At 39.0% G+C, this 17,673-nt stretch overlaps 2 protein-coding genes across 4 annotated transcripts; both read right to left on the reverse strand.

Moving 5' to 3' along the window:
* Window positions 1-5,736: 5,736 nt before the first annotated feature.
* cnga1a (cyclic nucleotide gated channel subunit alpha 1a) lies at window positions 5,737-11,075 on the reverse strand. Its single transcript, XM_039806011.1, has 9 exons — window positions 10,624-11,075; window positions 9,729-9,830; window positions 9,560-9,622; window positions 9,406-9,450; window positions 9,158-9,313; window positions 8,965-9,069; window positions 8,513-8,619; window positions 7,291-7,901; window positions 5,737-7,201 (listed from the first exon to the last, which is right to left on the reverse strand). The coding sequence occupies exons 2-9, from the start codon at window positions 9,806-9,808 to the stop codon at window positions 6,254-6,256; spliced, it is 2,115 nt and encodes a 704-aa protein (XP_039661945.1). The 5' UTR covers window positions 9,809-9,830; window positions 10,624-11,075; the 3' UTR covers window positions 5,737-6,253.
* Window positions 11,076-11,960: 885 nt separating this feature from the next.
* On the reverse strand, window positions 11,961-14,999 carry enam (enamelin). Of its 3 annotated transcripts, none has more exons than XM_039806029.1 (8): window positions 14,966-14,999; window positions 14,383-14,447; window positions 14,207-14,236; window positions 13,976-14,038; window positions 13,822-13,863; window positions 13,675-13,698; window positions 13,509-13,592; window positions 11,961-12,594 (listed from the first exon to the last, which is right to left on the reverse strand). In XM_039806029.1, the coding sequence occupies exons 2-8, from the start codon at window positions 14,434-14,436 to the stop codon at window positions 12,175-12,177; spliced, it is 717 nt and encodes a 238-aa protein (XP_039661963.1). In that variant the 5' UTR covers window positions 14,437-14,447; window positions 14,966-14,999; the 3' UTR covers window positions 11,961-12,174. The 3 variants fall into 3 exon arrangements, with proteins under 3 accessions (XP_039661963.1, XP_039661957.1, XP_039661974.1); XM_039806023.1 differs by having other exon boundaries at window positions 13,976-14,041; XM_039806040.1 differs by lacking the exons at window positions 13,822-13,863; window positions 13,976-14,038.
* Between the last annotated feature and the right edge of the window lie 2,674 nt (window positions 15,000-17,673).

Below are 17,673 nucleotides of genomic sequence, written 5' to 3' on the forward strand. Positions count from 1 at the left end.
GGTATTACAAAGGATCCCACCTACCTGGCACACAAACTGTTCAACCCCCTCCCCTCAGGCAGAAGGCTGCACAGACTTAAAGCCAGAACAACAAGGCTATAAAGTGCAGCTTCTTCCCAGAGGAACTGCTGCTCATTTTTTAACTGTGTTCTATTTATTATAGGTTTTGTTATTTTTATTCTAGCTAAGGCACTTGTTATTTATTGTGTACGCTGCTGAGTCTGAGTAACAGATTGCATTCATGTTTTAAACATGCATAAATGACAATAACCAACAATCGTTCGTAGAGCCAATGCATGATATCATTTACTTCTCTGTGGCATAGCCCTCCATTGTTGTGTATTAAAACTATTGAAAATACATTAGCCACGCTGTTGCACTGGATGTCATGTCTCTTCAATGTGAAAACAAAACATGAACTGTAGTTTATTTTGAGTCAATCTCACATACAGTACACCTGTCCTGCAGTTGTAAGTACTCAGTAGAGCACCAGCTGTGTCAATCTGCAGCTGAAAATAGTTTGAAAATAATTACTGATTTACCTGACAGAGAACGTTGCAGATTCAGAATGTAATCACAAAATATCACAATGACAATGTGGAGTAATCAGACATTAGCGTCATGGACTCATGGCAGTGCGCTACCCACCCAGCCCGTTATGAGAGCGAATCAGCACATATCTGCGTTATCAACCACCAGAACCGGACTGTGTGTGTATGTGTGTGCAGAGAGAGGGAGAGAGAGAGAGAGAGAGAGAGAGAGAGAGAGAGAGAGAGAGAGAGACGGTGTTGTCTTGTGTCGTATCGTAGGGGATTTGATTCGCGGGGGTATTTTGGCGACTATAATGTTATTAGTTAGCAGTATACTTAATTAACCCGGGGTGAGTCTGATGAAAAGTGCTGTGTCTGCCCGGTTCAGCTCTGAGATTTTCTCGCATTGCACAGTGCTGTGAAGGAATAATCTCAGAGATTACTTTATATTCTGCCTCTGGTTAGAAGTGGTGAATGTAGGCTACAGCTCACAGCAACTTAATACTAATAGTGCCGCGGGCCGGGAAGTGCAATGCAACATTACAAAGAATGAAACACTTTTACAAAGCTCGAGACAAATTTACATTTTGGAAAACAAATTTACATTTTGGAAAACAAATTTACATTTTGGAAAACAAATTTACATTTTGGAAAACAAAATAACATTTTAGAAAACAAATTTACATTTTGGAAAACAAAATAACATTTTAGAAAACAAATTTACATTTTGGAAAACAAAATAACATTTTCGAAAACAAATTTACGTTTTAGAAAACAAATTTACATTTTGAAAAACAAAATAACATTTTTCGAAAACAAATTTACATTTTCGAAAACAAATTTACATTTTAGAAAACAAATTAACAAGATGCAAAACACTTTTACCAGTCCCGAAACAAATTTACAAATGACAGATTCTTCACGGAAAGGGAATATAGCACCACACCGAAGTGATGAGGTGTTGTTGGTGAGCCGGCGTCAATTTGTGTTGTTGTGGAGTGAGTATATGGCGTGAATGAAGTTTATGGTGACTTTACGTGTGGTCGGTGTTTGGAGTTTTTATATGACGCGGACCTGACGGAAACATTGGAAAAACGGGGAACGTATCGACAGCCGCGGCCGGATCGAAGCTACGCCGGCAGGGCAGCTGAGTCCGTCTGCAGCTGCAGGACCTGGAGCTCACTGCCCATTCCTGGGAGCCAAAACCGACACCACGCAGCTGGAGACCCAGGCCGTATTGCTGGGCGCCCGCTGGAGGAAAGGGAAGCCCGGGAGAATCAGATCCAGGACTAAACGGAGCGGACTGTCACAGCCTGCTGAAGTTTAAATCACAGGTTTCCTAAAGGGAGTCTGGCGGGACTCGGACTGTGGACGACGAAACACGACTTAAAGTCTCGTTAAATAAATAAATACATGCAGAAATAAATGAATCATTAGTGGGGGAGTGAGCCTGGACATTTTAGTCTGTTTAAAACTTCACTTTGAAGCAGAACCTCTTAGTTCAGAAGGGTGAAGTTTCGCGTTTCGTTTGTACTCATATCTGTGAACTGATTATAATAAATATTCTTTGTATTAACACATTAATTAGTCTCTTTGTCTTTTTGTTTAAAAAAACTAGAACATCGCATGAGATTTTGACGATTTATAGTGATTTTATTTCCGTTAGACCTTTGCCTACATTGACGCTGATGCATTAAGGACGGCCCATAGACAGTATACAAGGCAGTGCCTCCCCTGTTCCAAGATGGCGGCTCTATTGACGCATTCGATCCATAACTGCCGTAGTCAAGGCGACATGTATACAAAACCTCATCACTTCCGGTATGTGGTACATTCCCTTTCCGTGAAGAATCTGTCATTTGTAAATTTGTTTCGGGACTGGTAAAAGTGTTTTGCATCTTGTTAATTTGTTTTCGAAAATGTAAATTTGTTTTCTAAAATGTAAATTTGTTTTCGAAAATGTTATTTTGTTTTCCAAAATGTAAATTTGTTTTCTAAAATGTTATTTTGTTTTCCAAAATGTAAATTTGTTTTCTAAAATGTTATTTTGTTTTCCAAAATGTAAATTTGTTTTCTAAAATGTAAATTTGTTTTCTAAAATGTTATTTTGTTTTCCAAAATGTAAATTTGTTTTCTAAAATGTTATTTTGTTTTCCAAAATGTAAATTTGTTTTCCAAAATGTAAAAGTGTTTCATTCTTTGTAATGTTGCATTGCACTTCCCGGCCACCGTATAATAGTGTCTGGCTTTTGTTTGATATTTAGTGTTGGCAAATTACTTTTTTCGCCAATCTTATTCCACACAACAGTCACGATGTTCCTTTCAGCTATCCACTCGTGCTCCAGGAAAGTGAAGAGAAGTAAGTTTGGTATATCCAGCAATCATGTAGCTAACATTGGAAGCAGGAAAAGAGTCCTGCTCTGCAACATGCCTTTAACTAGCTTATATAAAAAAGACCCTTATTTTGTTGTTTAACTAATACTGGTCAATACAGTCAGGACCCTCAGGCTTCAAATCTCATAACGAAATATCTCCACTGGGAAATCAGCCTTAGAAGGCAGCAATTTCTCCATGATAAATGACATGCACTCATTACCTTCACTGTGCCAAGTCTGCAAAGACATAGAGTATGTGGCATTAATATTTATACAACGTAGAGTGTGCCAGATAAAGGCAAAGGACTTAAAGCTATCACCCCTGGTGATGGGAAAAGAAGAAACCTGTTGCACAAAAATCTCTACAATTAAAATGTATTTGGAATTAAATGTGTCACTATATGTTAAGATTCACACATTGCATTGCACAATCTACATATTAATAGTCTTGCATTGCCAGACCTTCCTCCACAGCACTGCGGAAGAGGGTCTGGTGAGTCCACACAGCATTCCGGGATGGGAGAAAAACGTGCTCTGGTTTATTGGCATTTCTTTAAACCAATCACAATCGTCTTGGGCAGAACAAAGCGCCGGACGGAGCCCCAGTGCCGCTGCAAAATAGCCTAGGGAAGGCAAAAGAAAACTCAGATTGTACAGATAGTCTAGCTAGCTGTCTGGATTTACCCTGCAGAGCTCTGAGGAGCAGTTAATCATAGTCCTCATTAACACAAAGAAAGCGGAAGGTAACGGACATCTGGCCGATAAGAAGGACATCTGGCAGAATTTCAAGCAGCAACAGAGCAATCCTGGAAGTGGAACATCGTGGATATAGACTAACATATTATTGGAACAATGCGGCTCTCCCTATAACATGCAGGAGAAAATAGTGCGACTGTGCATGCCAATAGGAACGCTCTCTCTCTCTGAAATGAGTGAGCAAAGGCCCCCATCATGGGCTAGATTTTCTCAAGCCTGACAACAGCCATAAAGAGGTGCAGTCTAGTTTTCTCTCAGACCACTTGAATTACAATATGCTGAAAGAATATTATGGAATTTATTTGACGCCAAAGATAAACTACTAGAGTTTAAGCTTAGGGAAAGATCATGGTTTGGTTTAATACAGAAAAAGTAAACACTTACTTGACACACAACAGGTTTATTATCATTTACCCAAAACCACAATCTTTCCCTAATCTTAACCAAAGTGCTTTTGTTGCCTAACCAAACTGGACTCAGGATGCAAACCACCGGTCACTGAAATCAACAAGCCCAGCATTCTCTTTTGCTTGGTAACACTGTTACAATGTAACAAATGTAACATCACCTGCTTTAGCCTCTCATATTAATCATAGACCACTTTGCCTTTTTTAGCATCTAATTAACTCTAACTAGATATTCACTCTTTATGTCTGTCACTGTACAGCATTGCTCTGATGACATGTTGCTGGCTGCTGTACTACTATTTTCAAATAGTTTTGGGTCCTCTATTCCAATTACTAATGCTGCTAAATATGTTTACTGATTTCTTGAAGCTCTGAACTCCGAAAATCTTCTTTTTACCCTTTAATAACATTGTTGTGAATGAAACTGCCCACAAATAGAGCAAAACAGGATGCCTTACAAGGCAAATTGATGGGCATTTCTTAATTGCTATATTGCTACCATGTGCAGTAACAATCTGCTATCTCTTTATTAATTAACGCAAATACATTCTCCTCCCACAATGCACCACACTGACAATTATAAAGTCAAATAAAATGACAAAAGCAGGCAAGGTGATGCACACAGCTCCCCTAAGAATGGCAATAATTCACCAGCATCTCTGTCTTACTCATTCAGCTGTGCCAGATATCACTCATCGGTTGAATTTTCTTCTTTGTTAGGCTTTATCAATGATTTGATTAATGCATTGGAGCTTGTGAATGTGACTCTGTTCTGGTGCCATGCACCTAGTCAACAGTGCTGAGAGACAATCACAATAGATCAGTAATCACATTCTTAGCTGTTTTCTCACTCTTATTAAGATGAGTAAGTGGTGTTTATATGTGTTCCTTTAGACATCTGGCTGTGAGTGGAGCCAGTTCAGTTAAGTGCAGCCTGTTCTCATGAACCACACGTTCAAAAAGCTACAAAAAGTTAAGCACTGTAATTCGTAAGCATTCCACGTTTTTCTTTGCTGTATGCACCACATTGATGGCCGATGTATAAGAATGTGGCTGGTGGTCAGGGAGGATGGGTGGCCGTTAAAACACAGGACTTTCAAGTCAGGGATGAAACGGGGGGGAAACAAAAGAGTTTCACCCAGGAAATGCGTGTTTCTTGGGAGTGTTTAAATCCAAACCACGATCTTTTTCATAATCTTAACTAGTCGTTTTGGTGCCTAATCTTAACTTTCATCGCAGCAAAATGCTCATATATGTGGACAAAATTTAACTGTATTCATTTTCGGCTAAACACATCTACTAACTGCTGTGGACGAAAGTCCGTAGCCCGCGTCGCGAAGCTCTGTAGCAGCTTAAACAACTAGCAACTGCCATTTGGCGTCATGGAGCTCGTAACCACCCGGTGTCACATGACCAGCCGGCGGACTCCTAATTTCAGAGTATACCATACATTTTGGTACATTTTCGTACAATATCATGAGAATGCGTTGACAAGTGACGTTTTGTGGTGATGTGTGAACATATAAAGCTTTGACGAGTGGGGAAGATTTTTTTGCCGTACACAAGACACACATACACACTTTTGAATGGTAATCTCCAACATGTGCAGTTGATTCTGTTTCTCCACTGAATGAAAACCTCTGCCTAGAAGTACAAACGCTTTTCAAGTTAAGATTCAGATGTTTTATTGTCATAGGTTTATGCACTGTAGCTCAAAACCAAAAACCAGACAAAGTCTTGTTTGGGCTGCTTGTCACGTTTCAGAAGCAAGTTTGCAATTCCTCCAACGAGTGATTTCCTCTAGACTGACAGAATGTTTCATTCAAATAACTGTTTATAACCAATGGGTTAGACCAGTGGTTCCTAACCTGGGGATCGACACCCCTCAATGGGTACCAAGAAAAATTCACCAGTCACCATGCAGATAATTCTACTCAACAACAAAAGTATGTTGTTGTTTTGTCAGATTTTTCTATTTTCCTTTGAAATACTAGAAACGTTCACCTCTTCAGGCCTCTTAAAATCCTTTCCAACAACCACCTGAGGAAAACTCACTCTTGGTTGAACTTCTCACAATTTATGTCCAACCTGTAAAGATGGATCACAAGCAGACATTAATTTATTTTAAAGGTTGGAAACCACTGGGTTAGACTATTGTGACAGTATTTTCAACAACTTGTCCAAGTTATTTTTCCTCCTCTTCTTTTGCCCCTTCAACCTTTTCTTCTTCATCTTTTGCTTCCTCGTCTTTTTCCTCTTCCTTCTTTTCCTCTTCACCTTCTTCTTCGACTTCCTTTATCTCCTTGCCTTTTTCCTCTTCTTCCTTTTTCTCCCCTTCCACCATTTTGTCTTCCTTTTTCCCCTCTCCTTCATCCTCATCCTCGTCTTCCACCTCTTCTCCTGTTAGCTGTTCCAGATCTGCGATGCGATGTCTCAGAGCCTTGTCAGTGTTCTTGTAATTTCCCAGAACCTTCTTCAGCTTGAATTGCATTAGCTCCAACGTGTTGTACAATTTGTTAACCTTCTCCTCCAACTCCTTGGCCTCGGGTATGATGTTAGCTGGGTCCAAATCTATCAAACCATCTTTCATCAGGATCTCCCGCCCTTTGTCCTCCAGCATGCCTTTGGCATCCGGATACTCAACCAGTGACTCCATCAGGTCATCCTTGGACAGGCAGAAGAGGTCTGAGTATCCAATGCTACGGATGTTGGCTGTTCGCCGATTGCCTGCTTTGCTGCCTTTAATATTAAGAATACTGATCTCACCAAAGTAGCTGCCGCTTCCCAACACAACAAACTGTGTGACACCATCATCAGCAACAACTGCAAGTTTTCCATCTTTGATGATGTACATCTCACGGCCAATATCGCCCTTTTTGCAAATATAGTCTCCTGGACTGAAAACCTGCGCCTTCAGCTTGAGCACCAGCTCGATCAGCAGGCCTGCCTCGCAGTCTGCAAAAATACGAACTTTCTTGAGTGTCTCCATGTGGACCTGGATGCCAATCTCAGCCTTTAGCTTGTCTGGAAGATACCTCATCACCTCTCTTTCATCCTGAGCTCTGCCACTATTCCACAGATACTCAAACCACTTGATGACTCGCAACTCAAGGTCCTTGCTGACCTTTCGGACCTGCAAATGAAAGGAAAACGCAAACATTCAACATATCATCAAAGAACAGATTATTTTGCTCTCTTAAGTGAAAAAAGAGGTCCATCTACCTGCATGTACTGCTTGATGTTGTCAATCCGAGACTGAAACTGAGCTTGGGCAGCATTCATATTGGAGATCATGGTGGCAATGTTTCCTACAATGGTGGCAAAAATCAAGACCCCCACTAAAAAGTCAATCACGTGGAAGAAAAATTCTGAGTCCAAGGCTGGTGGTGGAGTTTCTCCGATGGTAGTCAGGGTCAGTGTGGACCAGTAGAGGCTGAATGAATACTTCCTGCCAAACTCCCCAAACGCAGGCTCGTCAGGATCATCCAGAGCCGGGTAAACCCAGTCATCAGCACCAAAACCAATGTATTTGGAGAAGGAGAAGTAGAAGCAAGCGTTCCAGTGGATGATAATGAGGATGTACATGATCAAGTTACCAATGCGAAAGATGTTGGGGTAGTTGGTTTTAGTCTCCGTCCTCGTGAAGAACTCCATCATGCGGCCGATTCTCAGCAGCTTGTTGATGCGAATCTCTGGGTAGTCGAGGCCGAGGAAGAAATAGAGGAAGTCAGTGGGCAGCATGGAGATAAAATCGAGACGAAACTGGAAGGTGGCGATGTAGCGATCAACTAGCAGCTTCTTATCTTTTATCATCAGGCCTTGCTCCAGGTAACCTGCATTCAAAAAGGTAGAAAGTTTAAAGACACAATATGTACAAGGTTTTTCTTCATGAGGGCCTGTAGAAGTCCTAGAGGAAGGTTGGAATTAAATCAAATATATTATTGCAATAATTGCCCCTTGATTACACACACATGATCATTTTCTTTTTTTCCCAAGGGAGTTTTGTCTTGGACAAAAGGCTGCCACATAAAAATACATATACAATACATACATGAACAGAAAATACATAAAGTACATACAATACATTGTGCAAATACATTTCACCCCCCCTTAAACCTTATGCCCTGGGTTTATAGATGTACTAATATAGGGATGAATGAGTTTTTATATCCATTGAGGTATCTTTTATGCTTAATTGGGACACTATAACATCGACCTGATGGAAGCATCTCATGTTGAGAGTGTAGGACATGTGAGGGGTCACCAGTAATTTTCCATTACATTAGTAAGGGATCTTGCACCAAGTGCAGTATGAACAGTAGCTGTTCATAATTTCATCAGCGTACAATACGTGTGGGTATGTGAGTGTTGTTTTAAGACAGACTTGGAAAACAATGTGCTATTTTCCTTTCATTTTGATTGGGAGTCTCAGGTCAGCTTTCACCTGTTCGGGTCCTGATGAACATATCAGCCAGGTAGATGAAGTCTGAAGTGTAGTCCAGAATAACCCAGTACATGATGTAGTCATGCTGCAGCTCCTCAAAGCAAGCCCTGTTTGTAGGAGAAGACCACCAGTGATGAGTGTGTTTTGTAATTTAATAGTGTTGAGCACCTTCCCCACTACATCCTATTGTGCTACTGCTGCATCTGATGTGGTGCCAAACTCACCAGTCTCAAGCTAAAGCATTTATTATTGCAGTGTATTCAAATTAAATTAAAGACCCTGCCACCAGCTTTTGAAAGAACAAGGCTATTTCTCTGCACAAAGTCAGCCCACTGCTAAAATTGCAATAATAACTATTTTAAAACAGCTACAAGGATAGCACGTGATGGATCTGAATGGAATCATATGACCATTTGACCTGAAGGGAAATTGCAGTGTTAAAAAAAAGTCACCTGGCTATGATCATGGTCCAGTTGTACATGACTGGTAGTGTGATGATGAACAGCCAGTTGTAATACAAATTCCCAGCAGGATTAATGACAAATATTTCTTTAGGCCTGCGAAAAGAGAGATGGAAAGTGTAACTTAAATATCTAAAAGTAGAAAAAGGTGCCTTGAAAAAGTCGCTCTGAATGATGCACTTACTTATCTTTGTCCTTTTCCTTTTCTTTGTCCTTCTCCTTTTCTTTTTCCTTCTCCTTCTCCTTCTCCTTCTCCTTTTCCTTCTCCTTTTCCTTTTCCTTCACTTCTTTTTCTTTTGCCTCCTTTTCTTCCTTTTCCTTCTTCTCCTTCTTCTTGTTTCTGTAACGCACATCAATACATTGGAGAATACCAAGCATCAAATATTCTTTTAAAGCAAAATTTGCTAAAAGGTTTGTAATAAACACAATTACTCTTTCTTCTCCTTCTTCTCCTTTTTCCTTTTTTTCTTTTTCTCCCTGGAAAAGGATTAATTAACACATTGTATTACTGAAATGACTCGTACTTCAAAGAGAAACTGTGTTTTTCAAGGGCTTCATCTCTTTGTGACTCCACAATCAAACTTACTCTTCATTGTTATTGCTGTTATTCATATTGAGCAGACGATGACGATTTGATTCAGGCGCACTTCTGGAAGCAACACAGCATGTTACACACAAAGTTAATTAACTGTCTTACTTTTTTCATTAATGTATTGTAAGCTCTTTGAATAATTTGAAATGTGTCTTTTGCTGACAGGTCGTCCTCGCTGGACTCATCACTGTCTGTGGAGAGCTGTGGCACAGTGAGGGGGGGAAGGGTGGTTGAAGTGGTCATGGCAGCAGATCTGCAGTTTAACCTGGAAAAAGAAATCACACATGGAGATGTTAAATACTCTCACATACAAAATTGGTCTCTACCATACAGCTGAAACTATTACTTGATTATTCGATTATGCCATAGATAGAAAATTAGTCAACAACAATTTTGATAATTTAATATTCAAAATGACTTGATTATCATTTAAGTAATTTTAAAGCAAAAAATGGAGAAAAAAAAAAGACAATTGCTACCAGTACCAGCGTCTCAAATGTGAATATTTGGTGGTTTTCTAATTCTTCGATGGTAAACTGAATATCTTTTAAACTGTTGGACAAAACAAGACATTTGAGGACATCATCTCGATCTCTGTAAACTTGTAATGGAGAGTTTAGATTTTTTTCTGACATTTTATAAACTAAACAATTAAGAAAAAGAATCTGCAAAAGATGCATCCCTAGATACTTCTTACAGTCTCCATGGTGTTGATGCATGTTTAGAATCAGAAGTGTAAGATGACACAAGCATCAAAATTGTTTCCAGTTTCATTGCAAAAAAAAAGGTGTTGTGTTCTCAAAACCTCTCATACAATCGTACTGTAACAAGTCTGCTCGCTAAAGAGAGCAAAAAGGAAAACAACCTTTTTCAAATCATTAGTTCAGAATACCTGTCATTTAATGGTGATACACAAAACAGAAAATACATTAGCAAAGTATCATCCACATCACACCTATTTCCTTGGACAGACATCTTAAATACTGCAAAATACTTTCTGTGAAAATAACCAGAAATCATTTGCAGTGTGAAATGATTCGGTTCCATGCTTAACTTACCTTTTCCACTTGTTAATGTAGTGTCAAGTCCATTTTCCTTTTATCCTTTTTTTAAGATCTGGAAGCTGGCCTCTCACAGCAGAAGCCAAGTTATTTGATTGATCATTTGATGTGAATTAAAATAATATCAAAATATAGCAAGACAAGTGTTATCCATAAGCATTGAGACTAACTAACTGTGTCATAGAGTCTTAGTTCCCCCGATAAGGATTTGTGGATTAGAGTTCGCTGAGAAGAGGAGAGACAAAGTCACTCATCACTCACTCCTTATTTGCCCACTCCAGTGGGAGATGAGATTTGTTTAAGTGAAGTTTGGACGACCTGTTGTTAAACTGTTGAACAGTTTGTGTTGACACAATGTTTTTCTTTTTTCATCTGCGACATGACATTATTTTCCTCACCATTTGTGGAACACCAGAGGATCACTCTCTCTCTCTCTCTCTCTCTCTCTCTAATCACGCACACACACACACACACACACACACACACACACACACACACACACACACACACACACACACACACACACACACACACAGTCAGCACTCTCAGCTATATCCACCTCTGATCCTATTATACCGTGTCGGGTATTACAGATTTCAGATCAGGTGGGTCTGGTTCCTTTTATATAAATAAGAGTCAGCGTGAAATAAAACCTAAACCTCTATCAGTGTTGAGCGCTGCATCCTAAAAGCAGGAGATCCTCCCCTGTGGTTCAGTGGCACTCCCTGTTGGCTGATGTCGTGATTGCAGTTTTATGACAATACAGATTATCTGCCCTTATACAGTATAAACTGAGGAGCATCTCTGGAAGTTATATTTTAAATTGAATCATTTTGGAACAAGTGTAAATTCTCGTGGTGTTATATGGCTTTGTTATGTACTTTTTCGATGATGGGAACACTGAAAAGGAAAGGCAAATAATGGACTTGTCACCAACTACTATTCATGACATTTTTGCCTTACTTTTTAGTATTTATATATTTATTTATTTATTTATAGTACAGGCCTTTCTCACCGTGGACATTTTAACATGTCAAAGTAGGAAAAGCACAGGTGTGAGTAATAAAATGAATGATGGCTTAATTCCATTTAGCTAACCATAACCCTTCAGTTTCAGGGTCCGAGTATTGTGCACTGGGACACTTGAATAGGACACAACCACAATTAATGTTATTGTTAGCATATTTGTGCTTTTCCTACTGGGACTAGTCAAAATGTCTTCTGTGAAAAAGGCCAATACGAAGTCCCTGAAAGATATATATTTCTTATCTTGCACACGCTCATGACAAATCAAACAAACATCAAACTGAATTTGAAGTACAGAATTGCAGTCTTTTAATTGAAGACAGGAATAAGAACACAACAAAATGTTTTAATTGTCCAATTCTGAAATAAAAACACACTTTAATAGTTTTTCTTCAGTCTCAATTCAATATGCCACAGCTTGTTCAACCTTTTGCACGGCATACACATCCCGTTGCTTATTTCCAGCTATCGCTGTTAATGCTAACAGAGAAAGCACTTAGGCTGGGAATAAGAGGAAGATAACTACACTACAGCAGGATCTGCTGCCACACCAGTTGTGTCAATCTCAGCTGCCAGTGGGGCAGCACCGGCATCAGCAGCACCGGCATCAAGAGCAGCAGGGACATCGGCTGCGGCAGGGGCCACCCCATCGACAGCCACCTCAGTAGCTGCAGTGGCAATGTCAACAGGAACCACATCAACAGGAGGCGCATCCACAACTGCAGCATCTACTGGTGCTGCGCCAGCTGGCTCAACAGCTGCTGCCGGCTCTGCTGCTGCCGGCTCTGCTGCTGCCGGCTCTGCTGCTGCCGGCTCTGTTGCTGCCGGCTCTGCTGCTGCCGCCTCAGCTGCCTCCACTTCCTCTGCCTCCTCTACCTCATCAGAGTTTAGGGGGGGAGCAGGAGCACCAGGTGATGCAGCTTTGGGGGCCGGATTGTCATCCTATGACAAGGAAATAAATTGACTTAGATGTAGATACAGTCCAGATACTTTAGGTTATCCATTGAAACAACAAGGTCAGTTTACTAGCCAGTGAGTACTACAGTCTGTGAAAAGTAGGATATTATTAAGGCTATTATTTCATTAGTGGCTCTGGAGGAGCTTACAAGTACAATACTTACCTACCTATAACACCTTTTTGGAGTACCCCTTTAAGATCATATTTCATATATATATATAAATGAATGAATGAATGAATGAATGTGTTTCCCCAAACAAAAACTGAAACACTCAAGTGGCGCAAATGAAAAAGTTTCATCTCATGTATATGTTATTGTGCTGAATTTTACTGAACTATTGGCCTGACCAAACTGTCTCTTTTCAAAGAGCACATAGAATCAACAGGAAAACAAACACACGTGCAATTAATTATGGCTGAATTCCATTCTGCTGCTTCAGTTTCAGGGTCTTGGTATTGTGCATGCTGGTAGATATACCTGTGTTTTTCTTACTATTCAGCAAAATGATCAACACATGAGGTGACTCAGCAGTTGTTTTTTTTACCACCACTGGAGTGATACCTTTTTCCTGAATTTTCTTTGGGAAAACCAACACACTGCAGGTATTTCTTTAATGAGAGCTCCCAACTGAAGTGAAGAAAAAGTGCACCCGTTTCCTTTAGTGGATGCTCCTTTACTGCATGTATGCTGTTTTTACAATTTCAAGTCAGTGTATATTCAATGGCGGGTGTTTTTGTTGTCCATGCATGGCAAATCATAATGTACTTTTTTTGTTTGGCTCCTTCAGCTGGAGTACCTGTAATGCTATTTATATCAAAGAGAGATCTACATTTATAGTTTATTTCTGTTAAACAAACAATATTTTAGTTCAGTTTGGGTATGAAGATGTCTGCTCACCTCTGTCTCCTCCTCTGATGCGTCTCCAGCAGCCACGGGAGCTGGAGGGGCGACATCAGCTGGCTGGGCTGGTGCAGCATCCACCTGCATAAATAAAACACGTTTAACTAAAACAGCATATGGAATTTTGACAGATTAGATTGTGTGGTGCTGTATGTGAGCTTACCGCTGCTGCCGCAGCTGGATCTGCCTAAACAAATGAATAGCTCATTAATAAGTAACACACAAACTTCATAATGCCAAAGTTTATGTTAAAGTTTTCATATAAATCTAAAACTAAAGTAAGCTTAGAGTCTAACAAATGTAAACTTACAGGAGCATCAGCAGCAGGCAGGAAGGGGTTTCCAACTACTCCCTGAAAAAAAAAGATGAATAATTATAATTAATGATGCCAAATTATCTGAACTGATGATGATTTAAATATTTGTTTTTCTGTTGTCTTTTTTGGTGAAAATAACCCCCACTACCTGCTGCTGGTAAAGCCTGTACATCTCCATCCACCTCAGGGCATCATTAGCATGTGCTGCAACCTGCTGACAAAATACCAGACATCTCCAGACATGTGATGCAATTAAGCCAATTACCCTCTCACTGTCAGACATCATATCATACAATACATCTGATGACATGACTAAAACATGGTATAACATGCCATGGCAGACGGACACAGAAACCTCACAGAAAAGCCAAAGTCTTACTTTTTCCTCATTGCTTTCACTCTCAGGAACCTGCACACCAAGCAAGAGAAAAGAGGAAGCAACAATGACTCCATGCATTTTTCTCTATAGCAAAACAGTGTTTAAAATCTTAAAAAAGGAATCAGTTGGCAGACTAAATGACATGTTAAGATTGTTCATGTTTCGGAAAGACTTACAGGAGCAGCCAAGGTAGTGACCAGCAGGCACATCATAAACACCAAGTGCTTCATAATGATTATTTCTACAGAAAAACACATTATGTTACATATAACCATGATTTAGTTTCTTCATTTCCTTTTAACTAAATAAGAGAAGGCATTTCTAAAAATAAAAATTATAGGAAGATAATTGGCTTTAAGACCTATAATTTCAGCAGGACTGTTCCAATAGTGTAACATAATAATAATAATAATAATAATAATAATAATAATAATAATAATAATAATAATAATAATAATAATAATAATAATAATGACTTTATTCAAGACACAAATGGAAGGTCCATAGTACATAAAAAATTCACAATGTTTACAAAATATAGCAATAAATATATAGTACAATTCATATAAATTAATAAAAGGTCAACAACCTTCACTTGTAATTTATAAACAGGAGCGCCAATGTCTCCTCAGTCTAGATGTATACCTGACAGCTAAAATCATTGTGGGGTAATAAAACTTGTATAATTCTGTTTTCTGAGACTGACATTATACACATATATCGATATAACATTGCTTCCATATGAAAAGTCCATCTCACCTTTTTTCCTTGTACAGAGAGAAACTTAAGATGTGTCTCCTCAGGGATGGAAAGAAATCTACTTCATCTCTAACATGGATGCCATTTATATACTGGAAGATCCTGAGACAGCCAATCACATCCAGTAAAACTCACAGAGCTATGCGTTTGAAGAAATTTCCTTACTCTAAAAAAAAAAAAAGGGTTTAGGCCCCTCTTATAGTTAGGTAATTACATGCTTTGCAAGTATGCTTAGCACATTGGCCTCTCTTTATTGCCCTGAAACCAAACAAAAAATAGACAAGACATGACATAAGCATGTAATAATAATGATTGAGACACCACTTGGTTTGACTTGAAAATTATATATACATATACAGTATATATATATATATATATATATATATATATATATATATATATATATATATATATATATATATATAGTTCAACACTAATAAATAGTATTTAGTGTTCTAAATATAAAAATATAAATATTGATAATACTGATAGTGATAGAAGATTGTCCTGTTATAGAATAAACCAATGGTTTCTAATTTATTTTGCTTGTGACCCCTTTAAAAGAGCAGTGTGTAATTGGTGCCCCTTGTCACGTTTCAGATGTCTATGAGTTGAAAGCAGGTCCACTTCTTAGATGGTTTCATTTACTATTATTTATAAAATTATCCATTATTTCACAAAATAAGAAAAGATTAGAGAAAAGGCTGAGAAATGAATGAATACAGATTTGTCTAGCAGAACTTCTTTCATGCCCCATTAATCATCTCAAAACCCCCAAAATGTATCTTGTGACCATTTGGGAGGGAACCACTGCACTACACCATATCTAACAGTAAAGTAAGTACAAAATTAGCTCCACCTCTAACAGTAAAATACTGCTTATACACGGTTGCATCATGTTAACAATGTAATAACAGCATATATAATAATCACTCCCAAGGACTATTTTCTGCAAATTGAGTACTTTTACTTTTGATACTACATTTTGTTGACAATTACTTCTGTGCTTTTACTTAAGTACATTTTGAATACACTTCTACATTATTTAACGGGGGCCTTTACTTCAGTGAAAGATTTAAATAATCCACCACTGCATTTGAGTATTTTGTTGTTTCCAGTTGGACCATTTAGCACATTTAACACAGGTTTTTCAGACATTCTTATCAATCATTGAGATTTACAGTAGGAGTTTGTGTTTTCCAATGGGAAGTACTTTTGTGGTGTCTATGTTTCCACTGACCCTGTGTTTGTTTTAGCTGGTGTAGTCGTATATGACAGTAATTTTGAACATTGCAGGTTTCTTATGTTTATTTTTTCAGGTTCTAAATCAGATAATTAAGGACTTACTCTGTAATCTGCAAAACTGTATTCTAGACATTCTTGCATCCAAATTGCTGAGCTAATGAGTTTCACTACACAACTTTATTAGTTCTTCAAAACGTTTACTGTTGTTAACTTGGCACATAGTGAGATTGTTCCATTGTTTGCGACTTTGAAAAACTGTGCAGCGAGAAGGGTAATGAGGTTGTAAACTGAATATTTCCTGTACCAACAGGAATGCCTAACTTTTGCCAACTTAAATAAATTGTGCTCTGTTTAAGCAGAGAAACAAGATAAAAATCAGTAAATTGGATTCCCTACTGTTGAGGCGAGAAACCACCTGGAGCAACGCATTCTCATGAACAAGTTCTTATGATGTCCTATGAAAACCTATGCACAACAATTTGCATGATATCCTACGAAATAACGGCAACCGCTGGCTGGTCACATGACGACCGGTTACATGACAGTTAAGTTTAGCGGTCTTTACAGTTAAATTTAGCCAAGAAAAAGTTACTGTGAGCCAGGTACCGGTCACCATGAGGTGCTGGTTGTTTCAGAGGCCATTGCAGTTGAGTTTAGCTGATAAAAAGTGATTTAAGTTAGCCTAGAAATCGAGAGACACCCTAGCGGCAGCAAATGTAATTTGCAGCCTGTGTCAGTCTTGCAACTCTCGGTTGGCTTGCGAGCTGGAAAAAACAAATTCTGGTCAGGCAATTCACATCGTGTATAGAGTCGGTGGGCGGGCTTAACATAAGGATGGCAGAGTTGCAACGGTTCCGTGTGAATTCCCTGCTACTTGAAAACAAAGAAGATGGCTGCTGCTGCTGCTGCTGCTGCTGCTGCTGCTGCTGGCGAGTGGTCTTTTGAATCGGCTTTAGCCGTGACTCTAAGCATTGAAGTCATTCTTAAAAAAGGAAGATGTGTAGCAAAAGTTGAATCTATCAACTAGCGTTGCTCTGATTGGCTATACGTAAAAAGATTACGGTTTGGATTAAAACACCAGTCCCCTTAAGGAATACTCCCAGGACACGAACTCCGCTTCCCGGCATGGAAACCCTGTGTTTTATCATTCACCGACCTCTTCCCGATGAGGACCAGAGTGGTCTCAAGGCCTTTTCACACAGGGAACAATTGTTGCGCCTCGTAATTCATTTTCAGTGAGAGGCGAGTGGGCAGGTAGAGGGGCACAGGTAGAGCGGAGTTAATAATGCCACTTGCCATTAAAAGGTAACTTTTCATTTGGCTAGTAGTTTCCATATGAGACAGGCTTTTTCTGTAACATGAGCGCCATCTATTGGTTCTGCAGACTTAAAGGGATATTTTTACCATGAATATATCTTTAAATTGGGTCACTTATGTAGTAGAAATGTGAAATGTTTTTTTGA

Source organism: Perca fluviatilis, chromosome 1, assembly GCF_010015445.1.
Source record: "Perca fluviatilis chromosome 1, GENO_Pfluv_1.0, whole genome shotgun sequence".
Taxonomy (NCBI): Eukaryota; Metazoa; Chordata; class Actinopteri; order Perciformes; family Percidae; genus Perca; species Perca fluviatilis.